Raw genomic sequence first — 12,463 nt, 5'->3', positions numbered from 1 at the left:
GCTATAAGTCTGAAGTAAGGGAGAGCAACTTGGATTAGAGATGTCATGTTGATAGTGACGAGGCTCTCACGCTTTGGATTGTCAAGGTTCAAGTGATAAAGTTGCCATTAGCTTATGAAAAGTGAAGAGCCTGGCCTCGGTTTTCAGACACAAATCCAAGATAGAAGGCCATTAGCTTTTGTGACAAGAGGTGGATTGTGGTAAGCCTCATGGGAACATCAACTTTGTGTGTTTTACATTTTTATTTTGTTTATTTGTTTAGAAGCTTTGACTTTATTATGTACTTGGAGAAATATTCAGCTGAGGTTGAAAATCGCATGCCAGAAATCAGGGGTTCTTAAACTCTTGTGTGCTTAAGAATAACCTATGGGTCAGAAGCTTGTTAAAAACTGGGCCTTTGGGTCTCACACCTAGAAAATGTTTATTCAGTAGACTGTGAATAGGGCCCAGGAATCACTTGTTTTTTCCCAAGCATCTTGAGTAAATATATTTTAAGTCTTGCTTTTCCAAATAAGAATTTTCTTCTCTCTCTACCTTTGTGTGAAGCTCTCCTTTCATTGCTCCTGTGATCTTGGTTTGGTTTTCTTTTTATTTTTCCGCATTTTATTAGAGGGCTCCCAGACCCCTCTCAGATACAAAAGAGTAAAACTGCACGTGACAGCGGGACTCTTCCTGACTCAGGTTTAACTCAGGCATGACGTGATTAGAACCTGGATGTCAATGTCAAAGTGAGAGTAAGGTAATTGCCCCCACCGACATGCAGAATTTACAAAAGGAATCAAGATCAGTGCTCCTCCCCACTACTCTTAGATACTTCGGCTGGATCAAGAACCTAAAAGGAGGCCAGAGTGGAGGGAAGGAGAGACTGTGTCCCTGCTGTGAGTCCTTACCCACTCCCTTGGCAGGAGAGATGAGGAGCAGTGAAATTTTCTAACCATGAGCTTGGTAGCAGGACTTCAAGGAAGACGCTCAAAGAGCTCTGAAATGTATTTCAATCAGGAGATACAGAGAGACTCCCACCAACACAGCTTAAGCTGACAGTGGGCTAGAGTCTGACTAACCCAGGAAATCTTTTGAGAAGAAAGGGGCCAACCCCTCGGCATAGAGACAGAAACTTCCTGTGTTGGGGCGGGTTCATGCTCTGAGTTTTCAGGGCCAAGGCATGTGCACAAGTTTCCTGTGGATAGATGTCGGGCTCACAGGAGAGTCATGACCAGTGAGTGGAGTGACTCCGTCAGGGTCACAAGTGACCCCCAAATAGAGACACATCCTTTCAGGTTGAGGAAAGTGTATCTGCCAGGGCATCCTTTGTAGCTTCTACTTGAAGTTGATCTTCAGGACGCTCGCACATAAGTCAGTCGGGTTTTTGCTTCTCTTTCTAATAAAAAAAATAGTCCTCCCACCCCCACAAATAAAATTGCTTCTTTGAGATAGAACACATAAAGGCAGGAATTTCATCTTCAACATGCACAGATATACTTACTTTAAGGAGTTAGTCTTCTCCATCAAATGCATGAGGCCGAGTCACTTTTCAATTAACCAATATCTTCAGAAGTAAAGACTTAACCCTTAAGAATATAAAACACTCTAGATCAGCTCTGATGGGGCAAAATGGAAGGCAAAAAAAAAAAAAAAAACAACTATTGGTGCCAGAAGGGTTGGTGACAGCTTCGATGATAAGGGTCCACAGGGTGGAGCTGAGGGCATGGTGTGAGTCAGACGGTGACATTATCTGGCTAACCCATTGGAAATTGGGTTATGACCAAAAGCTAATTGCATCCAGCTCTCACTTTTGCCTAATGTTTGGCAAGCAGTGTTTTCATATGACCAAGCACTTCTCTGCTGCACCTTCACCTTCTCTAGATCACTGACTCTAGCCTGATAACCCACAGATAAGTCAGCCACAACCCACTTACTAAGATACGTTTTATTATAGGTTTAAAATATAAATATCTAGTTGAAGAGACAAGGAAATGGTGAGCATTGGAAATAGAGGCTGAAATTACACTACCAGGGACATTCCAAGTTCATCTGTTAGTAGCTGTCTCTCTGGCCACAGCTGAGGTAACTTCTACTTGCCCTGACAAATCACTGTCATGTGAGGCTTTTGCTGAGAATATGACAATGTTGTTCACTTCCTTGCCTGCCTCCATTGTCCCAGGAATGAGGCAAGAGCAAAGAGGAGTCATTTAAGGATAGTTTTACAAACAATGGTATGCTGGCGAATGGGCTCTCCGAGAAAAAAAAGCCCTGTTCTCATGGTAGAAATAGCCTTCCCATGGCCAGCTTCGAGGATGGCTGTATTTAATAGCCAGGTCGAAAAACTTCTGAAAATTTAACAGTCAGCTCTCATGAGCCAGTGCCAGTCCACTGCTGCTTCTAACATACAGAGCTCAATAGCACCAAGTTTCCATAAATATATGCGATAGAACCTAAATTTCCTGAGAAGATACAAATGCAAGAGGAACGAGGCATTGAATAACATCTTTGGCCCTACAGCTAATCAGCAGGTTTTTAAAAAACACTAAAAAACTTGGGCTCACTCTTCATGGTGGCCAAGACATAGAAACAACAGAAGTACCCTTCGATAGATGACTGGATAAAGAAGATATGTTACATATACACAGTGGGATATTACTCAGCCATAAGAAGAGGTAAAATAGCGCCATTTGCAACAACACAGTTGATTCTTGAGACTAGTGTACTAATCAAAATAAGTCGGACAGAAAAGATTGAGAACTATATGATTTCATTCATATATGGAATATTAAACTGAAAGTAGCAAACACAAGCCAAACAAGCAAAAACTTACAGACACAGACAACAGTATAGTGGTTACCAGAGAGAAAATGGGGAGTAGATGAGGTGGAAAAGGGTAAACGGGGTCAAATATATGGTGACAGAAGACTTGACTTGGGTGGTGAACACACAATGAACCATACAGATGATGTGTTATAGAATTGTACACTGAAACCTGTATAATTTTATTAACCAATATCACCCCCAATACATTTAATATTTAAAAATGACCACAAAAAAAAAAAAAAAGACGAAACTTGGCCTCAGGTTTAGCCCACTCCCAAGCAATTTTTATTGCAAACATACAAATATTTTTAAATTAGCTCAATATGTGATATTATTAATTAACATATTGTAAGTATATTATTTTTACAAATATCCATAAATATTTTAAATTGTGTTAACATGTAATCATATATAGCTTTCAACAAGAACCCACAAGCAGCTTATTAATTTAACAGAGTTGCAAAACTTAGGCTATAACATGGGACTGAATTTTTAGACGTCAACACAGTTGGCTAGGACAGGCTTTCCCAAGTGGGGAAGGGGGTTCAGTTGGAGTAAGTACAGGGCAACACCCTGTGCTCCCCGCTTAAGGCAGGGAAAGGAAAAGAAGTTCACTGAGAAAGGAAAGGTCTACTGTGGCTTCCTTCCACCCACCTGGTCACTGGGCTGAAAGGGAGTCTGCCTCCTGAAAACTGAACCTGCTGAACTTCATAGCCTTATAATATACCAGCCCTAAAGCTGAGACAGTGTGATTGACAACAGTGGGAAGCCATCGGCACCATTAATCACTAGTTCTGTGGGTTGAGACAAGTTACCTAGGCTCTATCTGCCTCCATATTCTCATTGCTAACGTTGTGCCCAAAATACCCGCCCCATTAACTTCATGGAGTTGCCATGTGATACACGAAAGCACTTTGTAAGCTGTAGAGAGCCAGCAGCGAATATGAAATCATTACGTGACATTCTATAGCACAGATAGCACCGATTTCTGGGGTGAGATCTTGTGACACTAATGCTTACTCTGTCTTTACCATTGACAATGTTTAGATACAAACACAAATAGTGAGTTCTCGTGAAGCCCTAGCTGAAGGTGCAGAAAGACCCCTTTGATCTACTGGCTTTAAAAAGCACCCTGTATCCTAAGAATGATGAAATCAAGGGAAATTCCCAAATAAAGTGCATTCCATTCCCTGACACCTGTGCCTCTGTCTCAATAGATCCCTAGAGTGTTCTCTATCTTCTAAAATTATCACAAATAAAGTGAAGTGTTGTTGGCATATCTGTGGCCACTCTATTGATCTCACTACTCTTTATTAGGAGGGTCTCAGAAGATGAGTATGGGAAGAAAAAGTGAAACAACCCAAGAATATGAGAACAAGGCCAGACTACTGTCCTGAATCCTTTTTGCATACTGATAAGATCCCCATAAGACTAAGACCTCATTATTGCACCCAAAGACTCGAAGGTTAGACAAAGACTCTTTGAAAAGCTTCTGTTCTCTAGCCACCCATATACATTTTGTCATGTGTGAGTAGCGTCTTCGCCAACCCAATGTCTAATGACCAAATGTCTTTGGCCCTTCCTCTGGGTCTCTTTCAGATAAGCAGGAGAGATGAAATTCCCATGCAGAGCAGTTCTGTTTGTTGTGTTGACTTGTATGCCCAGCAAACTGTAAGCATTGAGAATCTGCCTCCTCCAGCCCGCCCGCCAGCATCTCCGCATGTGCCGAAGGAAAGGAGGAGACCATGTCAGAACTCTAGGAAATGAAGTGGGGGGTTGCTAGCATTAAGATCCCCCAGTATGTGTTATTTTCTATAATCTGATGTTCATAGTTGAAGATCAAGTCGATCACATCTCCGGCATGTAATTCGTAAATCCCTCCTATATTTTGGATCGCAGCGTTGTTCGTTAGAGTTTGGATGATGCTTTCGTTTTTACGTAGCCGCACCTCAAAAGGAGCTGGTTCCTTGTAGGTTGTATTGGGAGCCACTTGACCGTAAATTACATACAGGCCCTTCCGAAGTATCTCCACCTTCCAGTCAGCTATCTTTTTCACGCAAGAAGGCTCAGGAGATGCCATTTGCCATTTTAAAGGAAATGGTCCTATAAGAAATTTACAAGGGAGAAAAAAATGGAAAGCATAGTTATATAATTACTTCATCATCTTCTTAATTATAGTTCTTTCTTACTTACAGGTTGTTTCTTTACCTGGCCTACACTAGTTCTCTCCAACCACACTTCAAATATATTAAGTATCTATACATTCCTCATTTTAGAGAAATTGCAAATTGTTAAGTATGTCGCTTGCTTGGAGAGCTCTAAGGAAGTGGATTTGGAATAGAAAAATGGTTTAAGTTTTAGGTGGCACTGCATCTCTTGTTGAAAAATATTTGTGAAAGGAAAGAAAAAAGGACAGAAAGAGAGAGGACTCACACACCAGGACTGCGATAACCTGGATTGGCAGTCTAAGATGTATATTCATGCTTTTCTATGTAAGTGCTACTTACTGTGTATTGCTTGATCAACGAAACCTTCCTCATTAATCTATATAAAATAGTCTCCCCCTCACTCTCTCCCTTTACCCTGCTTTAGTTTTCTGCATAGAATGTGTCACCAGCTAGCATTTCCTAAATGAAATTGTTCATTTGTTTATTGTCTATCACCCCCTCAAATGTACCATCTTGGAGGACAAGTCTGTCTCTATTTTGTTCATTGCTGTATCTTCAGCACCTCGTATGTACATCATGTCTAGACTGTGGCTTTTCTCATCAATTTATGGGTGTATGGCATTCGAGATCTGCTCAGGATATCATTATCCAAACCCTCCAAAAATAGCTACTGATAAATTCATGAGTTTGTAAATGGAAAGTATTTGACTTTAAATAGAAGCATCCCTAGCTTAATGATGTCACAGGGGTAAGAAAAGGGTCAAGACTTTTAGTCATTTATTTTCATAGGTATATATGAGATTTACATATTTTCCTGACGTTAGTTGTTGTGTAATTTCAGAGTCCCAGGAAGTGTTTTTACCACACAAAATACTTATCTGGCCTGTTCTCTAATTCTCTATAATTTTTGGTATGGGAGCAAAGCCTTTATCCCATAATTAGAAAGAACCCTTGGTAAGATGGTACCCTGGATGAGGAAACACATTAACTTAAATTCTTATTGATATGTAAATGACTGAAATAAGGCTCTGAGTGTAGACTCCGAAGGAGAATAAAGGAACAATAAAGAAGCAAGAAGCAAGGTCTCCCTCTACATCCAGTGATCGCAAAGCCTGGCAAATTTGTCCTTTCTTGACACATAAGGGGCAAATCACCAGGAAAAAGTGCCACAGGTTCTCATATTAAATTCTGTGATACGGACCACTTAAAGACCACCTTAGCATCACTAGAGGCCCTCAACTTTTACCACATCAAGAGGAAATTTCAAACACATCATGAGTTCTACTCCATTCACCAGAAAAGCAAAAACATTTCACAAAGGCAGAGACGAGTAAAAAGAGGTTTCTTACTTCCCGCTAGCCTGGACAGCCTAGCAGTCTGAGCTGTGCAGGAAAACAGGTTGCAGTTAACTCTACAAATGTTCTGCTCTCTGCTGAAAATGTGTTTGGCCTGAAACCTGTAAACAACCCCCAAATGGATTTATTTTCAATTTTGTATGTATTCTAAGAAATACCTCAAGGAATGATTTAACTGCAGACTTTAACATGCTTTCTAAGCAAATACCAGATAAAGGAAAGTAACTCAGAAGCTAAGAGGAGAGGAGAAACCAAGTAAGTATCCTCTCCAACTCTTATTCCTTTTCCATACATTTAAACATTTAAACAAAAATGACACCCTCACACACTCTCTACTGGACACCAGCAATATGTGAAATGTGGGAAGGACCTGAGTCTGTCAGAGAGAAAGGTTGTAAGAATCTGAAACATGTGCTTATTAAAACCCAGAATTAAAAGTAAATTTCTGGATCTCAGCTTCCTAGGCCTCTAAGAGTGATGTACATTTTAGCTCAGAGACATGACCTTGAATGTAAGCTTCATCAGGGCATGGGCTGGTGTCTGGTTGACCTCCGAAGCCTCAGCTCCTAGCCCACTATTTGTCACATGATAGCCAGTTATAAATAGTAACTGAAGAAGGAATAAAATAGAATAAAGTCTTCGTTGACAGCACAGGAACTTGCCTTCTTGCATCAAATATTAAGAAAAGACAGTTTACTCACCATACTTAGCAACGCAGGTCTCATTGACAGTCTGTAGGGAAATAAAAAGGGAAATTGGTCAGGATGACGACAGAGTCATGACTGGAGCACTTCGAGTTGCTGAAGCAACTTGTATTCCTAGCTGTATAAAACAGTTCCTCCCTTCACCTTGTCACAGAACCTGGAGGCAAGAGTATCAGGTGAAAGAATGAGGAAGAGACGTTGCATGTGTAATGAGAATTCAAAGGAATGAATGAGGTGTAATGAGAAGTCAAAGGAATGAATGAGTCTGAGAGAGAAGAAATAATGGAATGGAGAAATCCTAGGTTATTTACAGAGCAATGCTGAAGTCCCACTTGAAGTTGGTGGCCATAAATTTAAAGTAAGACCTTTCAACAAAGTCTTTATCCTCAGCTATGTTCAACTATGAAAGGTACAGACCTTCTAGGATCAAGGTTTCAAAATGAGTATAAAGAGAGAGAGAGAGAGTAACAAGTGAGTGGGTTAAGGCAAGGAAGGGTTATAATTATAGATCGTGGGGTTTAGGTTGTATAAGGCAGAAAGGAAAGGTGTGAATTGAGAGAAGGACAATGTTATTTTAATTAAAAATAAAAACTTTGTACCATTGAATTAAAAAATTCGATATCATAACAGGGTAAGCACACTCAAAGATATGTTCTTCCTTTTTTGTGAGGTAATACATTTCTTTGTGAGGTTAATTTTCCAGTTATGGCAGTCAAAACCAGGAATCAAGATGAAGTAACTTAGAATATAACCTTCAAATTATTGTTTCACAAAATGTTACCAAAAGAAACATATTTATGTTTCTCTGCTAAATTACTAAAATATTATTTCAATTATTTTAGAAATGTGTGGTCTATATTAACACATTCTATAAAATATAGCATTTTGGTAGCAAAATGTAGCAAAATGGCTTTGTACTATAAATAAGCTACATTAAGCATATTATTTGATTCATCCTTATAACCTTCTATTCTGTGTATTTTTAAATATACATAGTGTTAATATTTGTATATGATTTATAATAGGATTTATATCAAGATTTAAATAAAAAACATTTTAATTTCAATAAGGTCCAAAAAGTTTGGAAGCCACTATTCTAGGATAAGTCACTGGATTCCTACAATCGTTTTTGCTTCTTGCAATTATTTCATCCTCATTTCTGCGTTTCTTAGAAGAGATGTTGAAATTCAATCTGTTTCAACCCATGGTAGGCATGTGATAGAGAGTCCCTTAACTTCAGTTTCCTCATTTATAAAATGAGAAGAATAACAGTACCTAGCTCATTGAGGTTGGTGTTGGTGTAAATGAGGTAATTCTCATGAAAAGCTTTACTCAGATATTCTGTCTGGCTCCGCTCGTTAAATATTAGCTGTGTTGATGATGATGCTAATTTTAATAAACAATTGAGTAAAACTTTAAGCACCCATATTCATACCACTGCTACACTAGCATTGTAAACAAGAGAAACAAATGTAATTTATGATCCTTGCCTCTTAGGAAGTTTATAATCTTTCTAGAAAGACCTGATCGCACACATGAAGGCGCTGAGTGACAATTTAAGTGAATACCAAAATACGAGCCACAGCAGGATCTGTACTATCTATTCCCATGTGTAAAGAGTGTGGAGAAACCTAAGGCCACAGACTAATTAATTGGCAGAGACAGAAATCCTGGATACTGTATCCATGGGCTGCTGTAATGTCTATTTAGAGCTACAGAACTCATTACTGCCATATTCTCTAGTTACTTTCACAAATGAAAAATCTAATCACAAAAATCTATTTGGCACTAAGGTACAGCCTTTGGTTGAGAAAGTAAAATAGATAAGCAAGGAATATCCATATTGTTAAAGTTTTTTTTTTAATTTATCTTCACTCGAGTGTCATTAATAATAATAGTGCAAATATGAATCACTGCAGTCTACTGGGAGCTTATGATAGGAACACCGTCCTATCTCACTGATCCTTAGCACAACTCTAAAATGAGAATGAGCATGCTCATTTGCAGACAAGGAAATGAGACAGAGGTATTAAACTGATAAGCAGCCAGGCTGCAATCCAGAACTCATCTGACTCACAGGTCTCACCCTTCCACTCTGTAAGGCAGTTTCTATTTATAATTCTGCTAATGTTTGGAGGGAGCCAATATTCACTTATACAGAATCATTTGGGACTTTCAGCTTGATTTCATTTGCTTCATTTTTGCTTAGAAGAATCAGATGATCGTATGACCCCATTTGATTTAAGCCAAGATTGACATTGTTGGCTTCAAATGGCAAAAACTGAATGATTCTTTCTCCAAGCCAAACTTAATCAGATCATCCTTTGGAAATGGGATCTACTCTGCTTTTAAGCAGAAGCTCTGCTTCCTCTTTTGGAGGCAGCCTTCATCCCACCGAAGGGAGGGACCCTCCTGGTCATGTGGTTCCTTAAGGACAACTTCCATGAGGTGATTTTTAACTAAAGGGTAGACCTCAGAGCCCCTCCTCTCAGTCAATTGTCTTCTGAAATAAGGGGGGAAAATAAGAAAAAAAATTTTTCTCCCAAGGAAATTTCTCTTGGTCTAGAAGTACCCAATCTTCCTGTGTAAAGCTTTGTGAATCGGCGTGTAGAGAAGGTGGAAAGTGGGATTCTGTATATAAAAGCTAGAGGGGAAATTAAAATAACATAAACTGCGAGGTTCATGGGTATCGAGAAGGTAGAAGCAGCCCCTTCGTAATGATTCGCCATCCACTAGCCACTCAGTCCTCTTTTCCAAAAATACACATTTGTGGTCAATAGGGAAAGGCAAGTGCAGCCGAGTGGCGAGCGGAACACGTGAGCTAGCACCATCGCGTTGTCAGCCAGGCCGCCGGCTTTTCCCACAGGAAACACACCTCCGTGGCATCCTGTCAGAACGCTATCCCGGGAACCTCTTACACATCCACAAATCTGCAGAGGGAGACCCTTTCATTGAGAAGCTGCGTGTTTTCTGGGAGAGGGACTCTGGAATCAGAGCTCGAACACATGCGACCAATCAAGCGTGGTTCTGGCGAGAATTGTCCTCAATGCCCCCGAATTACTAGACCTCCTCTGTCCCTTGGCAAGAGCCACTCACTGTGTGCCTTCGAGAAGGGCATTCCCCTCGTCTTCTGTACTCCCCATCGTGTGCGGGAACAGGTGACAACCATAACACCTACACTTTTGGGGGTCTTCTGGCGAAGGAGACAAGGTGGTTTTTAGAAGGAAAAGATGCTCTTTAAAAAAATGTTTTCGTAGCCCTTTCTCAGATGGGCGCGTACCATCTTATTCTCCCCAAGGCACAGAATCTTCAAACATACCCAGAAATGGGCTAAATCCTAAATTACATCAAACTTTTTTTTTCCTCTGTGTGTGTGTGTGCGTGCGCGCTCAATGCCATGTAGTCAACAGTTAGAAAAGCTTCTAATAAGAACCCAGTGTATCTCCATTTCCTTCACTAGACTCGCAGCTTGGACTGGAGCCTGATGAGAAATTCCTGATAAGCATCAGGGGCTTCCCAAATAGGAATGTGCTTTATCCCTCCTCCGTGAAGCTCTCCCTGATCAGCCCAGCCCAATGTCTTCGCCCCCCACTCTTTGAATTCCAAAAGCATTTATGTCCCATTCTACCCTTAGATCAATTATTAATCACTGTATTTTATAGCTGAAAAGGACATTAATTCGTTTTCCTACCACAATTTTTCAGATGAAGAAACAAAGAACCAGAAAGATGAAATGTCTTTCTCAAATTCAAAACAGCTAGTTATTGGGAGACCGTGGACCAGACTCTGGATCTTCTTACTCCTACTTCTGTGCTAGTTCCCTCCAAAGAGATACACTAACCACCTGTCACTTATCTCATTCTGGTTTTTATTACCTTTTTGTCTTTTCCCTCAATAAGACTATCGCTCACATCCCATTCCTAGAGAGCAACCATCATGTTTTACACCTTTTGTTTATCAAGGAGGTTTATTTAGCAAAGTTCCAGAAACGGAAAAAGACTCTACAGGCAGCCCATCAATTGGCTGATTTGAATAAGTGATTCTCTCCATCTTCGTTCTGCAGCAAACACTTAATCATTTTCTAATACCTTTCATTTCAAAACACTTAGATAAGCCTCCAAAGCCATATGCCATGACAAAATTGAAATTATAATTACATTACCTGTACTCACATGTCTCTCCTCCCGACTAGCTCTAACAATCCCGAGTGATAATGTCAATAACTAGACTTACAAAAGACGAAAGGATCAGAATACATAGCAACCGTAGGTACTACTGTCTCCTTACCTTGGATGAGAGAAGAGTGAAGAGAAGTGCACTGAAGTAAAGGAATGCCAAAAAGGCTATGATCAAGTAGAGCAGCCAGCACTTCCAGGACAGTCTCTGTGGCCCCGGAGGGCTTGGGTGGTGCAAAGGCAGGTTCTCCATGTGTCTCAAACTCATCCGCTGCAGGAATGGCAGCTGCAAAAAGCAGAAATTCACAAGTGATGGGCAAGTGATGCAACGAGTCAGTTTTGTAGTATGGTAATTAGAGTGGGTGTAAGAGGCGGGGTTTTCCTTCTGATTCTGAGAGTTAGAAAACGACACTTCTAGGCCAAGTGCTGAGTCTCATTTGGTCCCAGGCCAAATGCGTTGAAGAGAACGGAAGGCCAAAAGCCAATACAAATATAGAGGATTAAAATAAAAAAAAAAAAAAAAACACAAGGGAAGTTCAGAAGGAAAAAAAAAGAAACTCTTTCCTGAAGCAAGAGGAAGTGCAGTGCTGTGAGGCATTACAACTTATTTCCAGATAAGAAAAATCACTTTTTATAAAAGAAGAAATAAAGTTCAAGATAAAGCCCTGTCGTACATTAGATATCATGTATGTGTGGGGGGGGGGGGCGGGGAGGAGGAGGTATGAGGAGCTAGGAAAGCTACAATGATTTGGAAAAAATAAAGTTTTATTAATATCTAGTATATAAAATATGTTTATCCTGAGGTAGTGTCTAGACAACACCAAGCATATCACTAGAATTTGATATAAAATATATGTAAATACAACAAGCTCGATTCTCACATATCACAGTCTTAAAACTCGGAAAATTCAATTCTGGCATCAAATAGAAATAAAGTGATCACACAAAAGGATATTTTCTTGCACCCTGTTCCCGGTCTGAACTTATACTCTATTCCAAAAAAACTCGAATTTTCTTCCCAACACCAAAAATATTGAATTACTGTGTAATTGAGGAAGTCCCCTGGTTCTCTGTACATCAATCTTTCCATCTGTTAAATGGGATACCTACCCTTTTTTGTAGAATGCCAGCATCCTGTGCTGGAAAGAACATGGACTTATAATTCAGGCTGACCTGAGAGGTTAGCCTAGCACTGCCCACCCCTTACCTGTTCAGTGACCTTTAGCCTGGTACTTGACATCTTAGTTTCCTTAATA

General features: G+C 40.0%; 1 protein-coding gene and 1 long non-coding RNA gene across 3 annotated transcripts in view; one reads left to right on the top strand and one right to left on the bottom strand.

Moving 5' to 3' along the window:
* Positions 1–12,463, top strand: part of LOC107512055 — a 264,559-nt gene that overhangs the window by 192,733 nt on the left and 59,363 nt on the right. The window lies entirely within an intron of this gene.
* On the bottom strand, positions 3,332–11,502 carry TNFSF18 (TNF superfamily member 18). The gene is made up of 3 exons (XM_016147179.2): positions 11,320–11,502; positions 7,030–7,060; positions 3,332–4,908 (listed from the first exon to the last, which is right to left on the bottom strand). The coding sequence occupies exons 1-3, from the start codon at positions 11,473–11,475 to the stop codon at positions 4,562–4,564; spliced, it is 534 nt and encodes a 177-aa protein (XP_016002665.2). The 5' UTR covers positions 11,476–11,502; the 3' UTR covers positions 3,332–4,561.

Source organism: Rousettus aegyptiacus, unplaced genomic scaffold (assembly GCF_014176215.1).
Source record: "Rousettus aegyptiacus isolate mRouAeg1 unplaced genomic scaffold, mRouAeg1.p scaffold_m13_p_17, whole genome shotgun sequence".
Taxonomy (NCBI): domain Eukaryota; kingdom Metazoa; phylum Chordata; class Mammalia; order Chiroptera; family Pteropodidae; genus Rousettus; species Rousettus aegyptiacus.
This window is presented reverse-complemented; position numbering and strand designations above follow the sequence as displayed.

Coding starts and splice junctions, on each gene's coding strand:
- TNFSF18 (XM_016147179.2), bottom strand. CDS start 11,475: ATGAGTTTGAGACACATGGAGAACCTGCCTTTGCACCACCCAAGCCCT. Junction 7,061..11,319: donor TCACTCTTCTCTCATCCAAG/GTAAGGAGACAG, acceptor ATTTCCCTACAG/ACTGTCAATGAGACCTGCGT. Junction 4,909..7,029: donor GACCTGCGTTGCTAAGTATG/GTGAGTAAACTG, acceptor AATTTCTTATAG/GACCATTTCCTTTAAAATGG.